We start from the raw sequence: 21,644 nt of genomic DNA, 5'->3' as shown, positions 1-21,644 counted from the left end.
AATACCTAGAGCCTGTCCCCATAAAAGCTCATTGTCCCGACAATCCAATTAAGTAAAGATAATTCACGGATGGCGTAGATTCAAGCTGTTTTAGGAAATTGTAAGCTTCTGAATCATTTCAAAAGCCTCGGAAACCAGTAGAGCATGGAGGAACTATGATGTAGGAACTTTGACAGGTGAACCCATACCAGGCATCTCAAATTTCTATCCCATGTTTTGCCTTGAGCTTGACCAGAAAATAGGTGGTTTTGAATCATTTTTATCATACACAGAATTGGCATATTATATTCAAAACAACCTAGAAAATTTCATTGTGGCCGGAACCTGGACAAGTAAAAAAATTCACAAAAGCCATACATATAGACCATTCGAACATTTTTCAAGATACTAGGTCATTTCAGAAACCAAAAACCCTGGAAAACTCTGGCACTTGGAAAATTAAACCCTTCGAACTCTGAAATGTAGAGCTATACAGTTATTACTAAGATATTGGAAATTTTCATTCTGACCATAACCTGGTAAAGTAAAAAAAATCACATAGGATATTCGACAGTCCGATATCATACACCACGTCGGTGCTAGAATGTCGGGTTTGGAGCATACAGATAAATAAAGAGTATGCCCAAATTGTGCTTGCTTATTGCAATTGATAAAAACCTAAAATTAATGAAATTTCATTAGAACGTTCATCTTTACATGTTAGACATTCCATAACGAAGAACCTTCAAACACATGACAGAACTGTCATTATGAGTTTTTGGATTAACCAAGTCATGAGAGGAAAGGATGAAACATAAAATTTTATGATCTTATTTTTATTATAATTAACCTTAAAACATGATTAAAAAACAAAAGCAGATTATAAATTTGTAATTGTCTAGAATTATAACGAACAGTCATAAAACCAAAATTTTCACTGTTTCACCTTATAATTACAAGTCTCAGCAACATTTATAATTCTACCAATTCTTCTTATTATTCTAAACAATTCATACAAGATGCTGCCATCTGGTATTTGGCTGCACCTCTATATCATACATATCATTAAAGTACACTTTTCTTTGCAAATAAGAATAAAAATAGAGTGTTATGTACTCCCACCTGAAAGATTTGGAAGAGTCAATTTGAGTGGAACACATTATAGAAGATTCCAATGTCAACTGCGTGGCTTATTTAAGTTGCTGGAGAAGAAATCTTGCTAAACCACTCACATCCTCCAAAAGCAAATACAACCACTCATTTCCATTCACTGAAACAACTTCGAATCTTTCGAAAATGTCTGGAATCACAAGAAGCCCTGCAGATCATATTGACAAATTCACAACATTATCAGAAGAAAGTGAAATGTAACATGTTTAATTGATTAAGAAATTTAGACTTGACCAACTTTTTAATGTGAGGAATTTTTCTAAGAAAAGAGGGAATATATCCTATTTCGCCCGGTCAAACAAATTAACAATATATCAATGCTTTTTCACATGATAGGTGGATTGAAGTTGAAAAAAAAAACCATCAGTATAGTATCATTGTACGAAAACTACACCGAGGATTCAGGGCCATATTATATGGGTAACTAAGACAAGTGGGGTGGAGGGCATATTATATTATTTGGTAAAAATCATTGTCATTGGAATCAGATGAAGGAAAAAATACAGAGAAGGCATAGATTCACAGATCCAAACAATTCTTCAAGGTTTTTTTTGTCACTTCAAATGCCTTGAAAAAGCCTAAAGCCTGTCCCTAGAAAAGCTCATTGTCCCCACAATCCAATTAAGTAAAGATAATTCATGGATGGCGTAGATACAAGCCATTTTAGGAAATTGTAAGGTTCTGAATGATTTCAAAAGCCTCAGAAACTAGTAGAGCATGGAGGAACTATGTCGTAGGAATTTTGACAGGTGAACCCATACCATGCATCTCAAATTTCTATCCCATGTTTTGCCTTGAGATTGACAAGAAATTAGATGGTTTTGAATCATTTTTATCATACACAGAACTGGCATATTATATTCAAAACAACCTAGAAAATTTCATTGTGGCCGGAACTTGGACAAGTAAAAAAATTCACAAAAGCCATACATATACACCATTCGAAATTTTCCCTCCTTTGTTGTACTCTTTCTTCTCACTGTCCATGGTTTCAGTCTGCATGATAAAACCCTTGGTTTGGTAGGAGGAACGGGTAGGGTAGTATTGGGAAAACAGGGAAAATGGGACAATTGTGTTGAGGGAAGGGAATGAAGGGGTTAGGGGTTAGGTAAAATTATGGGAAAATTCTAGGGGGTAGGGACAGGTGTTAGGGAGTGTAGGTAGGTGGAATTTCCTGTAAATAGTTAGGGGAAGTATGGAAAAAGGACAAAAAAATGTCCTAGCCTAGGAATTTTCCAAAAACGCAACGTGGGGCTAGGGTTTTGGGGAAAATTATGGGAATGAGGGAGAGGAGTGTGGAAAAGGGTTGAGGGAGGTGTATGATGTGTTTTCAAGGGTATTAGGGCAAGAAACTAAGATTTTTAACCTTGAATTGAAGCAGAAAGCAAAGGACAACCAAAGCGCAGTGAAATCCCTAGGAGAGGGAATTCATGACTTGCTGAAGAAAATCTCAATATAAAAGCTGATGTGATGTTGTACTTACTTGGTGTGAAGGCTATGGATCATGTAGACTGATGAAATCACCCTGCTATAGCTTCCTTTTTCCTCCTTTTCAAAAAGCACGGTGAAATTGCCAGAAGCGCAACAAAACTGCAAGAAGCGTAGCGAAACTGGGAAAGCAAGGGTTTTAATGAGGAATTTCGATGATCTGGTGGCTGGGATGATGCTCGATGGTAGAGAGATGCTCAATGAAGGTGAAATGAGCAATTAGGAAACTTCGATGGTCTTCTTATAGGCTGGAAGTCGATTTTTTGATGATGGCATGACATCATATGTCTTTTTGAGAAATGATGAAATATGGTAGTGTACTGCAGTTTTATTACTTTATTCAGCATAGTTACATCTTCACAAGGAGGAAAATGAACCTTAGAAAACTCTTTGAACACTTTTCCCTAATTACTACTCCCATAATGGTGACATGAGGTGATGACATGACCCCTATATGACTCTTCGATGATATGACCTAACAATGACAACAAATGGACATCTAAGATCATGATTTGGACCTTTAGACCTTTGCAGTATAAGTGACCATGAAATGATAACCAAGATACCCTTTAGTGACCCTTTACAAGGAGTGATGACAAGACCATGACAATTTTTATTGACCTTGCAAATGGAGGGAGTAGTAATGACCTAGAACTAAACAATGATCAAATTTTATTTCAAAATTTATTTGAAACTATAACAATTTGACCTAGGACCCTATCAACCATATTGAAAGAGTACATTTGATCACTGGTGACGCATAGACACTAACACACTTGTCTACTGATACTGAACAAAGGAACAAAAAGAATTTCATTCAAATTGGACATATATACCAGGCATGGCTGAGTCAACCATAAACTCTAAAAATAATTGAGGAATGTTGCAACAGTCCATATCAAAAGGTTGCAATACTCAGCTTCACATGGTCATGTCTCCAATCATGATCAACCATAAAGGTTATACTCTTAATCACTCACTGGATTGAATACCCTATTCAATCACTAAGATATAAAGACAAGCCTCATAAACACCTAATAACTTAATAAGGTATATCTATGGCCTCTTATTGAATCAAGGATAGCTTGAATTTAGCCACATTTTCTACAACAATCAACGGATGGGGGGCCTCAGTTTGAAGAAGCAAATATCCCATTGACATAATCCACAATCCCTAAATGGAAATGAAAACTAACTTAAGGATAGTTCATGGACACCAAAATCTAATATGCCAAATTAAGAATTCCCCCAGAAACCAACAATTAAACAAAGTGTTGATTAAGAAGAGTGACTTCAATCATATGTTATCATGGACAGCTAATTCACATACTGAATACTCATAATTCAAATATGAGGCATGAGTGTTTGGTTTTTATTATCCAGTGAAGAACAAACAATGAAACTAGAATAATTTACTCACAATATGCTCTACTCCATTCCTCGTGGAGCACACATCACATTTAGAAAAATGTATCGTACATATAATATTTACATTAGCCATAAACAGTAAAGGCTCTTAGAAAACTGCAGTCAACTGCTTTCTTCCTCCCAAAGAACACTGGGAATATATAGGAAACAGAGTGGATCGAGATCATAATGAAATGAAAGAAGAGCCCTAATTATTGTATCTTACAAATGACCTGCTGGAGGTGCCCAGTGTCACAAACTCGAACACAATTCAGAACATACAAATAGTTTCACTCTCTGGATGAAGTAAATATCGAAATCGTCTCAGCATTTGTGTATAGGGTGAATCAGGCATCTTTTCCCTCTCCTCTTCATCCAGATCTTCCAGGGATTTTGGAAATTCATCTGGTTGAATGAAAGGATGTTCTTTTGGTGAATTGGCATCACTAACTGGAGAACTGAATGAAGTCATTGGGATTTGTTCTTTGCTGTTAGCCTCATTTTACGGCTTTGGCATTTTTGCAATCGTGCTTACATTGCCAATGAGAGATTTGACGCCCCTGATTGTCTCACTAAGTTTTCCATTCGTTCCAAGGGTTGACAGTCAGAGATTCCATCCTCTGAAGATGAAACATTACACAGCTCCTCAGATTCCTTCTGCAAATTTTACATTTTATATTCTCATTAAACACATTAGAATGTGTATCTAGCTCATAAGGCTAGCATTCTAGATCTTTTTTGCGTCTGTGCTATATTTCAACAATTTTCAATCGAGAAAAATATATAAAAGTGGATACAAGCTCTTCATTTGCTGATCAGAATTCTTGCATCACTATAAAAATTGGGAAAGTTCACCAACTATTTAGGAAAGTGTGTAGTTCCTTAATTCTTTTCAACTATTCTGATATAATAATCACTTCTTACATTTGGCCTCTTACTCTTACATGGTAAACAGAACAAATATCAATGTTTATGAAAATCAAACCTTCATCTTCTCAAATTCAAAAAATGTTTCTGAGCAACTGAATGATTCCTCGCCTTCTAGAGTTGAACATCACTCTACAGAGAAAATTTAAGTTACCTTAACTGGACTTGGATATATCAAACATAAAAAGAAATCAAGAATATGCTCATCTCAGCAATTGTAGAAGATTCAAGTACAAGAAATTTGCACAATCTCGAAGTATTAATTCAGTCCTAGGCAAAGTAGTCCAATAGGTCTTCATCAATCTCAAATTTGAATTTTAGAAGTATCCATTTACTAAAGTTCCATTCAACATAAATCCATCTTAACTCTCTATTTGGAAAAGAAACCATTACACTAGCAGCTCAACGTAACTTATATAAAAACTTGTGCTCTTTTGTTGTGAGGTCCAATAGAGATATCAATGTCAAATATTAATTTTGAAATAAGTGCTCATTCACATACCAATTTAAGATGTTCCAAGTACCATAATCTAACTTAGACCCGAATAGAGGGATCAAAAGGCAATTAAAAAACAATTAATAGATCCAGGGTTTATATATATCCTATTTGTTTTTGTATGGTAATTTACTCACAATATGCTCTACTCCATTCCTGGTGGAGCACACATGACATTTAGAAAAATGTTTCGTACATATAATATTTACATTAGCCATAAACAGTAAAGGCTCTTAGAAAGTTGCAGCCAACTGCTTTCTTCCTCCCAAAGAACACTGGGAATATATAGGAAACAAAGTGGACCGAGATCATAATGAAATGAAAGTAGAGGCCTACTTATTGTATCTTACAAATGACCTGCTGGAGGTGACGAGTGTCACAAACTCGAACACAATTCAAAACACACAAATAGTTTCACTCTCTGGATGAAGTAAATATCAAAAATCATCTCAACATTTTTGTATAGAGTGAATCAGGCATCTTTGCCCTCTCCTCTTCATCTAGATCTTCCTGGGATTTTGGAAATTCATCTGGTTGAATGAAAGGATGTCCTTTTGGTGAATTGGCATCACTAACTGGAGAACTGGATGAAGACATTGGGATTTGTTCTTTGCTCTGAGCCTCATTTTGCAGCTTTGGCATTTTTGCAATCGTGCTTACTGTGCTAATAAGAAATTTGACGCCCCCTGATTGTCTCACTAAGTTTTCCACTTGTTCCAAGGGCTGACAGTCAGAGATTCCATCCTCTAAAGATGAAACATTACACAGCTCCTCAGATTCCTTCTGCAAATTTTACATTTTATTTTCTCGTTAAACACATTAGAATGTGTATCTAGCTCATAAGGCTAGCATTCTAGATCTTTTTTGTGTCTGTGCTATATTTCAGCAATTTTCAACCGAGAAAAATATATAAAAGTGGATACAAGCTCTTCATTTGCTGATCAGAATTCTTGCATCACTATAAAAATTGGGAAAGTTCACCAACTATAGGAAGGCATGTAGTTCCTTAATACTTTTCAACTATTCTAATATAATAATCACTTCTTACATTTGACCTCTTACTCTTACATGCTAAACAGAACAAATATCAATGTTTATGAAAATCAAACCTTCATCTTCTCAAATTCAAAAAATGCCTCCCAGCGGCTGAATGATTCCTCGCCTTCTAGAGTTGAACATCGCTCTCGAGAGAAAATTTAAGTTACCTTAACTAGACTTGGATATATCAAACATAAAAAGAAATCAAGAATATGTTGGTCTCAGCGATTATAGAAGATTCAAGTACAAGAAATTTGCACAATCTCAAAGTAATAATTCAGTACTAGGAAAAGTAGTCGAATAGGTCTTCATCAATCTCAAATTTCAATTTTAGAAGTATCCATTTACTAAAGTTCCATTCAGCATAAATCCATCTTAACTCTTTATTTGGAAAAGAAACCATTACACTAGCAACTCAACGTAACTTATATAAAAACTTGTGCTCTTTTGTTGTGAGGTCCAACAGAGATATCAGTGTCAAATCTTAATTTTGAAATAACTACTCATTCACTTACCAATTTAAAATGTTCCAAGTACCATAAATCTAACTTAAACCTGAATAGAGGGATCAAAAGGCAATTAAACAACAATTAATAGATCTAGGGTTTATATATATCCTATTTGTTTTTGTACGTTAATTTACTCACAATATGCTCTACTCCATTCTTGGTGGAGAGCACATCACGTTTAGAAAAATGTATCATACATATAATATTTACATTAGCCATAAACAGTAAAGGCTCTTAGAAAACTCCAGTCAACAGCTTTCTTCCTCCCAAAGAACACTGGGAATATATAGGAAACAGAGTGGACCGTGATCATAATGAAATGAAAGTAGAGCCCTACTTATTGTATCTTACAAATGACCTGCTGGAGGTGACCAGTGTCACAAACTCGAACACAATTCAAAACATACAAATAGTTTCACTCTCTGGATGAAGTAAATATCGAAAATCGTCTCAACATTTTTGTATAGGGTGAATCAGGCATCTTTTCCCTCTCCTCTCCATCCAGATCTTCCTGGGATTTTGGTAATTCATCTGGTTGAATGAAAGGATGTTCTTTTGGTGAATTGGCATCACTAACTGGAGAACTGGATGAATTCATTGGGATTTGTTCTTTGCTCTGAGCCTCATTTTGCAGCTTTGTCATTTTTGCAACCATGCTTACATTGCCAATGAGAGATTTGATGCCCCCTGATTGTCTCACTAAGTTTTCCATTCGTCCCAAGGGCCGACAATCAGAGATTCCATCCTCTTAAGATGAAACATTACACAGGTCCTCAGATTCCTTCTGCAAATTTTACATTTTATATTCTCGTTAAACACATTAGAATGTGTATCTAGCTCATAAGGCTAGCATTCTATATCTTTTTTGCGTCTATGCTATATTTTAGCAATTGTCAGCCGAGAAAAATATATAAAAGTGGATACAAGCTCTTCATCTGCTGATCAGAATTCTTGCATCACTATAAAAATTTGGAACGTTCACCAACTATTTAAGAAAGCTTGTAGTTCCTTAATGATTTAAACCTATTCTGATATAATAATCACTTCTTACATTTGGCCTCTTACTCTTACATGCTGAACAAAACAAATATCAATGTTTATGAAAATCAAACCTTCATCTTCTCAAATTCAAAAAATGTCTCCCAGCAGTTGAATGATTCCTCGCCTTCTAGAGTTGAACATCGCTCTGCAGAGAAAATTTAAGTTACCTTAACTGGACTTGGATATATCAAACATAAAAAGAAATAAAGAATATGCTCCTCAGCAATTGTAGAAGATTCAAGTACAAGAAATTTGCACAATCTCGAAGTAATAATTAAGTCCTAGGCAAAGTAGTCCAATAGGTCTTCATCAATCTCAAATTTGAATTGTAGAAGCATCGATTTACTAAAGTTCCATTCAACATAAATCCATCTTAACTCTTTATTTGGAAAAGAAACCATTACACTAGCAGCTCAACGTAACTTATATAAAAACTTGTGCTCTTTTGTTGTGAGGTCCAACAGAGATATCAATGTCAAATCTTAATTTTGAAATAAGTACTCATTCACTTACCAATTTAAGATGTTCCAAGTACCATAAATCTAACTTAAACCTGAATACAGGGATCAAAAGGCAATTAAACAACAATTAATAGATCCAGGGTTTATATATATCCTATTTGTTTTTGTATGGATAGGACCATTATGAAAACAAAGACATGAAGAAATGACATCTTCCCCATCAGGGCATTAAAGCACCTCATTTCTCTTTGATACTGGCATCACTAAGAATGTTAGTGTCATATTCTGTAGGTTCTTTCTAGTTTGTAGTTGTATTTATGTGGGATGGTTCGTTCTTTCTAGTTTGTAGTTGTATTTACTATTTATGTCGGATGGTTAAACCAATTGAAGTAACTCTCAAAGTTATGATTGTTATCTATGTGATATTAGAAGATATTATTACAGTGGCCTATCCATTTAATGGAATTTCATTCAAAAGTCATTAAAAGATAGATACGTGTTTCATATGATATACCCCATTTACAAAGACTTCGTTATCCATCTTTAGGGAAAGATCCTGAAAGACCAACCCTTCATATGGTTGGCCCTGGAAGGTCTTACAGGAGAAGTTAAAAGTAAAAGTAATCCTAAAAGGTCTTAATCATAGTTCAACGCAAGGAAGTAGGTACGCAATAGCGATATATAGAGACAGCAGAACATAGACACTATCTTAGCCATTGTAATTCATATAGTTACAAAATATAGGTAAATTACCGCACAAATTATAAATAGCCTAAGATTTTAAATACATCTTTTAGAAAGTTTGGTCTTGAGAGGTTAATCCACCCACATCTTCCTACAATAAATTTTGAATTTTAGATCCCAAATATTGGTCTCTTAAGTTCTGAACATCGTTTTTGAAAGAAATTCATTGATTTCCCATAGATTTAAACTGAACCATGTGGTTCAATCATATCAGAAATGCATAGGTCTCAGAACACAGTTTTATCTAGCCCATTCATTCATTCAAGATACAGAAGATACCAACTAATCCGTAATCACATTTTCTGCTTTCTTCAAGGAGGAATTTTTTGAGTGCAGTCCATTGAATGTAAAGGCCTCAGAATATAGTTTGATCTAAAGCATGCATTCATTGAACATACAAAACTGAGAAGATACCAACTTACCCATAATGGCCTTTTCTGCTTTCTTCAACAGGCGAGGTTCCCTTACTCCCCTAGTAATCTTGTCCCTGCTGAATGGCTCAAGCTTGGGTGTCTGAGCAGTCTGATGAGATGGGCTCTCAGATTTCTGGTCTGACATTGCAAGTATCTGATTCATATTGTTCCTTCCAAGCCCACCAATTTTCTTCTGAGGCTGTGCTGAAGCACAACCCACGTGAAGAGGGCCGCAACAAGCAGATGATGATACACACAACATTTTTCCCAAAACAAAAATTGGGTGAATTTCATATGGTATATGGTTATGAAGTATGAATTTCCCAAAGCATAAAATAGTTCATAAACTTGGAAAATTAAACTCTTCGAACTATGAAATGTAGATCTATACAGTTATCGCTAAGATATTGGAAATTTTCATTGTGACCATAATCTAGTAAAGTAAAAAAATTCATAGAAGACATTCGGGAGTCCGATATCATAGACCACGTCGGAAGTATATGAATTGTCATCTTTTACCAAATTAGAACCCACAAGCGAATTTATTTTGCGCCTTGTAGAGAAATCAATTGATTTCTGAGTACCATTATTATTTATGGCTCTTCTTGTGAAAGCAGTTGATTTCTGAGTATCATTACTATTTCTCGCTCTTCTTGTCACTTTGGAGTATTTGTCTGATTGTTGTTGATTAGAGGATGAAGAACTATACCTTTGCCTGGCCGGAGTCAATCCACTGACCTGCTGTGAGCGGGATGACCTCGCATCGTCGGCATCGATGTTGTTAACCCTACTGTACAACGTCGCTCTCCGAACGAAGAGCTTTCCATCGAAAGCGATGCTTTCTGGTCCATCTTTCTCGGTCCAGAGATCAATTCCCTAGGGCTTCTGAAACCTATCAGCCAAGGCTTGGAGATGCTTTTCAGTCGCAACGGCAAACAAAGGAGGTGCTTTGGCAGACTTTTCACAGGGCTTTTCAAGATTGGTCGTGGGTGCTCTGAGCTATGCTCGCTTCCGCATTTCGTAAAGCTGGCGCTCTCAGAGGCGGGCTTTGAGGAGCTGCTTGGATTTCTGCTCTTGCATTCTCTTCCACTGCCTACCTACCCAACGAATTCATAACTACTTTTTTGTGATCGAACGGTTTAACCTTTCCCAATCATCTAACATATTATCTAATGGTATCTAAGGGTGACAAGTAGACATGAAGGGGAGTTGATTTCAGAGGGAAACGCCTTACGACGTAACAAGCCTAACGATCGGTAACACAAACAAACTTTTATTCATTTGGTACGTGTAAATTTCTAAATTCCATGCTAACTAAATACTAGTAATTATTTCAAAAGTGCAAAGAAAGAACTAAATTTTTTTAAATTGGAAAAATTGTATAAGGAATTTATTAGTCCACATATATGTCATATGTTGTATGTATTTACATATTTAAATTTAAATAAATATTGTAAAAAAAAATATTTTAGTTTTATGATTTTTTATTATATATTAAGTTGTACATATTTATATATAATTATTTAATATTTTTCTCTCTATATATAAAGTATTTCTATAATTTAAATTTTATATATATGTATTAAGCTAAAAACATTAATTTGATATATTTTTAAGAAAATGTTAAAAACATAGAATAACCAATTTTGGAAACAATCATTTAAGCTTAATTAAAATGAATGGATTAAAAAATCTATGGTTTATAGTATATTATTAATTAGTATTATTTTTTTCTAAAAAGTAATTAAAGTCTATTTATAGTGTATTTTAATTTATATATAAATGATAAGTGGTGATATTTTAATTTCATATATAATCCCAAAAAAAATAACAAATTTGATACATCATTCATAAAATACCCAAAGTAAAAGATAAAAGCATAGTGTGAAAAATTCAAGGAATAAAAAAAGCCATTAAATTACCCCTACCATTTTTTTTTTTTTTTACTAGAATAGTAGAGATAAAAGAGAATCAAATATGCTTAAAATCACAGACCTCTGTTGAACAAATGTACTTGTATCAGTGCCTATAGTTTCCATGTTAAATGGTTAGGAATTTGTGTATAATTTTTTTATGTTTGTCATGAGTTGTTGTACTCTTGGAAAATGGTAAGTTTTATAAAACAGTTAGATGGCCACACAATTTAGCTATGGGATTTTATGCTAGTACAATAGGGATGCACTGCAAGACTTGACAAGCCTCTTTTATGGTTATTTTTATCCCTGTAATCGATGGCTATGTTAGTGTAGGAATTTACAGGGTAAGTTCCTCAGACAGAACACCAAAGGACACCGCTCACAAATAGATAACAGATCAATACACCAGTATTTTGACGTGGTTAAAACCCTCAAAGATAGAAACAGTCCATGGCTTGAGCCAATGCCGCCACTTCAAGCAATTTATTAATAAAAGAATGAAAATTTACATATGCTTCTCTCATAGACGGATTACCCTACAAATGACCCTCCATGCTCTTTAAATAGAGATCATGGACCAATCGGGGGTTAAGCCACAGATCAAGTGTCGGTAATACCGAGGAGAGAATGAACCGTTGGATCACTACATATCGTGACCGACAGATTGTAAGTTACAAAATGTACATAGTAAAGAAACACACTTTACCTAACTCTATACCTAACTCTATACTAGACCAAGTTGTACTTAGTTATTTCCTATGTGTCGGAATATCCTAACATCCCCCCTTAAGAACAACTTGGAATAGGATTGAAGGATTTACAAATATGACAAAATAGGAGAAGGAAGGAGGCACTAGAGCCTATCCCCCCTTAGTGACAACTTCCTAAACTCCAACCATAAATCGAAGTTTAGTGAACTTCGCCTCTGTGAGAGCCTTTGTAAAGATGTCTTCAACTTGATCATCTGTTGAACAATATTGCACTTCAAGAACATGGTCGTGAATGAGCTTTCCGATGAAGTGCATGTGTAGTTCAATGTGTTTGTTGCGCTGATGTTGGACTACATATTTTCATAGTTGAATGGAACTTTGATTATCACACCAAAGTGTAGTCAGATGTTGCTGCTGAAAGCCAAACTCTGACAGTATCTAACGAAGCCACAAGGCTTTCTTACTAGCTTCTACGGCACCACGATACTCTGCTTCTGCTGAAGAAAGAGAAATGGCACCTTGTTTCTTGCAAGCCCATGTAATAGGTCCTGAACCAAGAGTGAACGCATAACCTGCAGTAGACTTCCGATCATCAGGGTCACCAGCCCAATCGGAATCAGTGAAACCAACCAATATAGGAGCTACTTCGGCACTATAATGAATCCCAAACTAAACTATACCTCGAACATAATGAAGTATTCTTTTAGCTGCTTTCTAATGACTTTCATGTGGGTTTTGCATAAACTGAGCAACAAGGCCAACGACAAAGGAAAGGTCAGGACGAGTATGGGTTAGATGCAAAAGTTTTCCTACAAGTTGACGGTATAAAGTAGCATCAACTTCAGGAGAAGTACAAGTGACTGAAAGTTTGACTCCAGAATGAAAGGAAGAAGGGGTTGGATTATAGTGTTCCATGTGAAAATGGCGTAGAATATCAAAGGCATACTTGGACTGAGAAAGGGAAATACCTTCCTTGGATTGCAAGACTTGAAGACCGAGAAAATAATGTAAGTGTCCTAAGTCTGTCATTTCAAACTTCCTTTTAAGGCTAGAATTCACATGGTTTATAAGGTTGGGATCACTACCAGTCAGGATAAGATCATCAATATAAAGAACAAGAATGATAAGAGACTTGCCCACTTTCTTGGTTTAGACAGTATTGTCAGAATGACACCTAGAGAAGCCAGATTCTAAAAGAAAGTTATCCATTTTGGCATACCAAGCTTGAGGAGCTTGATTGAGACCATAAAGGGATTTCTTAAGCCGACATACAAGGCTGGAGTCTGTTTGTATAAAGCCAATAGGTTGTTCCATATAGATTTCTTCATGCAAGTCCCCATGCAAGAAGGCGGATTTAACATCCATCTGGTGGACTTTCCATTTGAAAGAAGCAGCAAGGGAATGAACAAGGAGGATAGAGTTCACTTTGGAAACATGGGAGAAGGTTTCAGGGTAGTCAATACCTTCAACTTGTGAAAAACCCTTAGCAACAAGACGAGCTTTACGTTTATCAACTTTCCCATATGGTCCATACTTGGTTCTGTAAACCCATTTGCATCTAACAAGTTTTCGTCCCTTTGGTAGAGGAACAAGATCCCATGTATCATTTGCCAATAGTGAATGATATTCTTCATTCATAGCTGCTTCCCAATCTGGATGGCCTAAAGCTTCTTCAAAGGTGTCAGGATCATAATTCACTGAAGTTTGAGCTAGTAAAGAAGAGGCTCTCTCAAACTGAGAATGTCTACGTCGTTGATCTGTAGGATCATCGACAAGATCACCTGCTGCATCCCAAGTAGCACGGACCCATTTTGGAAGCTGAGGAGCTGAAGGAGGATCTTGAGAAGGTGGGGGAGGATTTTCATCCTTGCTTTCATCATCTGAAGAAGAAATATTTTCAAAAGCAGAAGAGATAGGGAGAGGTGGCACATCCGCCAAACTAGGCTCGCAGGCCGATATATTTTCATCGAACTTTACATCTCTTATAATGATAACATTTTTGGACTTAAGTGGAATAAGTCTATATCCTTTGACATCTTCAGAATATCCAATAAAAATACATTTTTCACTCTTAGGTTCTAAAGCTTTATGTTTCTCATCTGGAATATGGGCCCATGCTTCACTTCCAAAAACATGAAAGTGACTTACATCTAGTTTGATTGAGCTCCATCCTTCTTCTGGAGTGATATTCTTTAAAACCTTAGTAGGACTGCGATTTATTATGTAATTTGCACAGTTAATTGCTTCTGCCCAATAATTAAGACTAAGTCCTTTAGATTGAAGCATACAATTAGCCATTTCCTTTAAGGTGTGATTCTTCCTTTCAGCTACACCATTTTATTGTGGAGTATATCGAACAGTACGTTGCATTTGAATTCCATTCTCAGTGCAAAAGTTGATGAATGTGTTTTTAACATATTCTCCGCCGTTATCAGATCTTAGCTTAAGAATTTGATGTCCAAATTGTTTTTCAACAAAGGCCTTAAAGGCCAAGAACATGTTAAATACTTCACTCTTGAGTTTTGAGAAGTATACCCAAGTGCGTTTGGAGAAATCATCAATGAAAGTTAAGAAATACTTGTAGCCAGAGAATGAAGCAACTGGAAGTGGACCACATAAATCACTATGCACAAGTTGTAAAGGGGTTGAAGCCTGCCAAGAGGCACGTTTTTCAAAATTGTCCTGATTATTTTTTCCGAGTACACATCCGGAACAAACACCATGTCTGCAAGATACCATTGGAAGACCTGACACCATATTTTCTTTACATAGATTCTGAAGAGAGCGATAGTTTAAGTGACCAAATCGCTCATGCCAAAGTTTACTCATTTCAAAATTATAAGCAACAAATACTGAGGGAAGATTTGATGACCCAAAGTTGTGAAACTTATACAACCTTGTAGAATCATCAGCAATTCCAGTAGCTAAAATCTGTCTAGGATCTCTTAGGTCCTTAATTACAACATCGTGAGGTGAAAATTCAACGATTTTACCTTCACCTGAATGAGTTATCTGATATACAGATAGAAGGTTGCAGGATAAGGTTGGAACACATAATACATCATTAAACTAACCATTGTCTATATGAACAGTTCCGGTCCCTACAACACTAAGAGATCTATCATCACCAACATATATATTTTTGGTGTTACAATCATTTAAAGAAGAAAACATGGCTTTGTTTTTTGCCATGTGATAAGAAGCTCCAGATTCAATGAACCACTCATGAGAATGAGAAGAAGAAGACACATTTAGTGCATAGCCAGACCGAGATGCTTAACAACCACATGCAGAAAGTGTCATTCCTAAAGATGAAGTTGAAGTTGAAGAGTGCTCCAAATGGATGTTATGCTTCTTCATTGCTGCTTCCAAGGCTCCCATCTTCTTAAAGAATTTGGATTCTAAGTGGCCATCTTGATTACAAAAGTTGCAATGTCTATCAGTCTTCTTCCCTTTGTTTTTATTTGTCTTATCATTTTGTTGAAATGATTTTTCATTTTGAGGCTAAAATTGCTTAGGACCCTTGTTTGGTTTAGGACCATTCTTTTTAGGATACAACTTCTTAGGATTCTTTGGATTTGGTTGTTGCTAGGCGGCTAACGCTTTCTTAGAAGAGTTTCCAAGATGAAGAAGACCAAGGTGTAAGAGTTTTTCTTGTTCTCTTATTAAAGAATTACAAAATAAATCAAAGGAAGGGGACTTGTAGGTTTGTCCTTGAGAAATGAAGGCTTCTCTTGTAGAATGGAAGGTGGAAACAAACACAGAATAGGCTGGTCCCAACTTAGTAAGAATGGAGTAGATAAGAATACTATCTTCTTTGTTAACCTTAACACCTTCCAAGAGAAGTCTAAGGGTCTTGAACTTGGATAAAAAATCTTCAATGCAAGAAAAATTATTGGAGTCCAATGTAAGCAATTCATTTTCAAGTTGATGGGCTTTGAGTTCATTTTTAATTCTAAAGACTTTAGTAATCTGTTTCATTGCTTCATCAAGAGTATCAAGCTCTGCAATATGGAATCCAAGATCTAGAGAAATAGACATTCCTATCAACCCACATGCTTGGTCTTGTCTATTTTCCCATTTAGATGCCTTGTCTTCATCTTTCACTTTGGTCTCTTGGCCTGTGGCTATTCTGTAAATACCTTTACTTCTAAGTAAATCCACAATGTAGGACCACCATTGGAAGTAGTTGGTGCTGTCAAGAATAACTTGGCATGGACTTTCCATTTAAAAAAAATGAAGCTATAGATGCTGAAACTAAGTGTTTCAATGGAAAGATCTCGAAAGAATAGGCTATTTCAAAAAAAACGGTTCTGAAAATGGCTTCCGGATGAAGAAGTTATGGCTTTTTGAAGAAAATTTGATGAAGTCGCCGACGAAGTGTGGGAATGTGCGGAAATGAAAAAATCCGCCCCCACAAAATGGAGACTTAAACCCAAGACCTCTACTCTAATAAATTATCTTTTCACCAAGTGAACTATACAAAAAGTTTGGGGGAGAGAGAGAGAGAGAGAGAGAGAGGGATTGATGCTTTGGGTTGCGTGCTTGCTTTGAGAAAGCTCTTTTTCCCTACAAAACTAAAAACACAAAACCCAAGACGGACGTACAAAAAAAAATGAACCATGTAGCTCGAAGTTAGATTTAGCCGGAAACTAAATATTTTCAGAAACAAACCTTGCAGCTCGAAGTTAGCTTTAGCCGGAAACTAAATATTTTCCTCAATGTTTCTGATTTTCCGAGATCACACTAAGGTGCAGCGAAAAAGAGCATACGCACAAGAAAAATCCTTCCTTTCTGTTTATCATTTGCCGAGATCGCAGAAATTCGCAGGGCAAAGAGCATACACAGAAATCAAAGGTATAGATCCGGTGATAAAAAAAGCTAAATAAACCGAAAACTGAAATAAACAGAGAGAAAATAACTGTAAACTGCAAATAAACATCGTATACCTCTAGATCTTAAAAATGACGCAGCTAGGGCTATCGAAAACCTTTTCGTGTGAAACGAAAGGGGTTCCTCACTGAACAGATGCTCCCAACACAACAGAGAAATCCTCTCGGCCCGAAAGCAGTCAGAAATAGTAGATCTATGAAACGGTAGTCGGATGTAGTTCTACCGGCTTTAGATTTGGATCACCAATAGACGCGGCCCTCAAATAGCTCTGATACCATGTAGGAATTTACAGGATAAGTTCCTTAGACAGAACACCAAAGGACACTTCTCACAAACAGATGACAGATCAATACACCAGTATTTTGACGTGGTTAAAACCCTCAAAGAGGGAAACAATCCATGGCCTGAGCCAACGCGGCCACTTCAGGAAATTTATTAATAAAAGAATGAAAATTTACATATGCTTCTCTCATAGACAGATTACCCTACAAATGACCCTCCATGCTCTTTAAATAGAGATCATGGACCAATCGGGTGTCAAGCCATGGATCAAGTGTCGGTAATACCGAGGAGAGAATGAACCGTCGGATCACTACATATCGTGACTGTCGGATTGTAAGTTACAAAATGTACATAGTAAAGAAACACACTTTACCTAACTCTATACTAGACCAAGTTGTACTTAACTATTTCCTATGTGTAGGAATATCCTAACAGTTAGCAAGTACGGGCATTGAAACTTGAGAGTGATTCAGGTGAGAAAATTCCATTGAAAGTAAATATGAATTTATAGTTGGGCGGGACTCTCATGTTCTTGTTAGGGACATAATTCAAAATACCTTAATTCATTATAAATTGTTTTAAATAGCTCAGATCCATTAAACTCAAGCGAGTGAAGGTCTCAAAGGCTTTAAAACCATTGAGGCCACTCCCTTTCATCACCCATACATTAGATTTTTTGCAATTACTTGTTGAAATTTTTTCCATTTGATGATGGTAAACATTGTGGAGTCGCAAGAGACTTGATTCAAGCTAATGAATGATAATTTTGGATTAAGTTAAGACCTAGTGCATTTGTGATTCCCATGCATGGATAAATGATGAATATGAGTTCCATCCATAACTCGTGTTTTCGATATCCCATGCCTTAATATTCCTGTCATTAGTGGTGCATTTGTAATTTCCATTTATGGCTTTTACAACCTTCTTGCAACTGAATAGTTTTGTTACATGGAAGGAAGCCTCATTTTGAAGATAATCAAGGTTAGAAAAAACAGATGAAGTTGTAAAGGTTTAAAGAAAAATATGCTTTAATTCATAAGTTTAAAGAAAATAAACTGTTCCAAATTGTTGTGACCACTCAGGCCATACCCAAATTCATAACTATTAAATAGACATCATCATTATGGGTTGTATACACCAGCACTCAAGCTTAGGCACATATTGAACCTCGACTTCCCCATGAGGAAACCGTAATCTCTATGTGTGCATTATTAGGCATTCTAACTCTACAGGCCACATCAAGCTCCATAATGTTGTAGTCCTCATTGATAGTGGTCGTACTCATATTTAATTCATAAGAGAGTGGTAGAATAAACCTATTTTTTGAAATAACTAGGACACAAATTCTAAATCATGATCCTAATTGAGGGATAGTGAACTGTGGGGGAAAATGTGAAAATGTCAAACTCTATATTGGAGACTATTAACTCAAATCCCATTTAGTTTCCATTGATATGAGTTGTTATGATATAATATTGTGGGTAGAGTTTCTATGCACATTGAGATCTCTCATAATGTATTTCAAACAAATCTATATAGATTTCTCTAAAGGGGGACATGTATACACCCTTCAATGGATTTTGGTAAGGTCCCTTGAAATAGTCAACGCCCATAGTATGGAAAAATTATTATTATTTTTTTCCACTGGAAAAATCGTAATCTTTCATTAATATTGAAAAATTACATAGTATGGAAAAATTATTAAATAAAGGCGACTCTATAATTATTTTCCAATTTAATTCCATATAAGTTATGGATAATCCATAATTTGAAATAAGAAATACACTTAAATTTTCAATTTTTCCTTCACAAAAGTCATCAAGTCTTTCAAACACCAAAAACTTGATCCATTCTTAAAGAGAGAACTAATGTAACATTCCCTTGATCCCAGGAATTCAACTACAAAATGTAGATTCTTATTAACACCCTTTTCTACAAACTAATATAAGAGAAAATATCACTCAAGAACTATTGAAGGTGGAGGTCATACAACCTACTACAAGCCCTTACTCATGAGTAGTAGTCTTGATATTAAAGAAGGAAGGAACTTAGTGCAAGTGTCCTAATTATTAATGAACTTCTTAATGATTATTAATTATTAATGATCTTCAATAATAAACATAGAAGGTCAATATGAGTTTTTTGTGATTACTTTCAATATTTGTTACACTTCGTCAACCTTCTAGAGCCTCATGAACAAAATTTTCAAAGCCTTTCTATGCAAGTTTTGCTAGTCTTCTTTGACGATATTATGGTCTACAATAAAGCATGGGAATTACACATAGAGAATGCTGATAAGTCATTCAAACTCTTTCGAGATGAGAAATATTTATGAAGCATTCAAAAGGTGCCTTTTGGGATCCTAGGTTTGAATATCCATGATTAGCCCCATCCTAAAGCACTTAGATTTTAAGGGGATTTTTAGGAAATAAAATGATACTGCAAAATAATTGTGAACAATCACGGTAAAATTATAGCTACCCTTATTATACTTGGAAATGTTCCCTGTGTGTTTCATGACATGTGCTTAACCATCGCTCGAGGATCTATTGGATCTAGAAATGTGTTTGTTTACTAACACCTATGAGATCTAGTGTAACATAAATCATGATCCCAAAAATTGGTATAAGATATAGGTTCCTTTAGGAATAACTTTAATACTAAAAGGTAAATTGATAGGGCATCATGGCTAAACCAGAAAGTCAGGATGCTAATTCACGTAAGATACCAGTCCTTGATGGTACAAATGGGTGGTGCATGTGAGTCATCTATCATTCTGAGGCGTTTATCGCTGCTTCTCTGGATAGGATGGATGGGATCGTTGGATTGAACCAATGGGATGAATTAGATAGTTGGATTTTTGAGCTGGCTTTGAATTCGTTAAGGCATTGATTGGCCAATCGTTACCTGTATCGGTCGTTACTGGCAGGCGTTGATCCAAGAAACAAACAGGCTGGGGCTGGTCAAATCTGGCTGGATGGGTCTCTCTTGCAAACTAGAGACAATGAACTTGACGGCGGGCTTGCCGCTGGCTAAATTAATACGACAGGTGGCTGCTGGCTAGATGGAGGCTAAGGGGTGGGCAGAAGAATGATTGTTGGCTTACCTAGCTGGGATGAATTAGATCACTAGCTTCGGATTGCTTGCTTTGCTGCCAAGTCAATATGGAAGCATATCGCATGTCCCTAGGTGTAGATGTTTGGAGTTTTGTATTAGTTGATTATATTGTCCCAGAAACCCCTCCTACAAATTCAAATGGTAAAAATGTTTATGGGAACAATGAAAAGGCAAAGAGTGAAATTCTCTTTGGCCTTAATCAATATGACCTAGTAAAAGTAATTCAATGTAAGTCAACCAAGGAAGTATGCTACAAGCACTAGAGTAGTTATAAAGGAGATGAGAAAGTTAAGCAAGCCAAACTTCAAGCCATTAGAATGAGGTTTGAGAGCTTAAGAATGAATAAAGAAGAGTATATACCAGAATATTATCTTAGATTGAAGAGGTAGAAAATATGATTAGAGGATTTGGAGAAGAACTCAAGAATGAAGTAGTTTTACAGAAGGTATTGATATTTCTTCCTATGAGATTCAATTCTAAGATCTGATCTACGGAAGATATGTCAAACTTAATGTCTCTTTTAATGAAGGAGATACATGGAACTCTCACTTCCTATGAGATGAGAATAGAAAAAGAGAAGTTTGAGCGAATGTAGGTAGAATTTAAAGCCTCAATGAAGACTAAGGAACACAAATATCACCAAGAATGTTCCAACTATGAATTTGATCAAGAGTTGGCTTAGTTTGCTAGAAAGCTAAAACGTGGTTTAGGAAAGTATAAGGGAAATATACCCTTCCAATTCTTTGAATGTGGAAGGTTTGGGAAATTTTCCTCCAAGTTTCCTTATTGAGATAAGACAAGAAAGGAAAAGGATCAAAATCCTAGAGATAAAGCTCAAAAATCTCATAAGAAGAATCCTTTCAAGAAAAAATGGGCCCTACTCCAAAGAGGATAGTTTTGCATTAGAAGGAAATAGGCAAGAGTCTCCAAAAGATGAGGTTAATGAATTCTTACTCATGGCATTATAATCTAAATCTAAATCTAAGAACGAATCAAACCTCAAGGAAGAAGAAGACGAAAGTGTAGTAGATCTTGAAGGGGAGCTCAGCAACA

At 35.8% G+C, this 21,644-nt stretch overlaps 1 protein-coding gene across 1 annotated transcript; it reads right to left on the bottom strand.

Moving 5' to 3' along the window:
* Window positions 1-8,098: 8,098 nt before the first annotated feature.
* On the bottom strand, window positions 8,099-9,947 carry LOC149148487 (CCG-binding protein 1-like). The gene is made up of 2 exons (XM_089445203.1): window positions 9,683-9,947; window positions 8,099-8,200 (listed from the first exon to the last, which is right to left on the bottom strand). Exons 1-2 carry the CDS (start codon window positions 9,933-9,935, stop codon window positions 8,121-8,123), a joined length of 333 nt encoding a protein of 110 aa, XP_089301329.1. The 5' UTR covers window positions 9,936-9,947; the 3' UTR covers window positions 8,099-8,120.
* Between the last annotated feature and the right edge of the window lie 11,697 nt (window positions 9,948-21,644).

The sequence above is a fragment of the Pinus tabuliformis genome, chromosome 9, assembly GCF_031772625.1.
Source record: "Pinus tabuliformis cultivar Carrire ecotype Pingquan chromosome 9, CPIR1, whole genome shotgun sequence".
In the NCBI taxonomy this organism is placed as follows: Eukaryota; Viridiplantae; Streptophyta; class Pinopsida; order Pinales; family Pinaceae; genus Pinus; species Pinus tabuliformis.
This window is presented reverse-complemented; position numbering and strand designations above follow the sequence as displayed.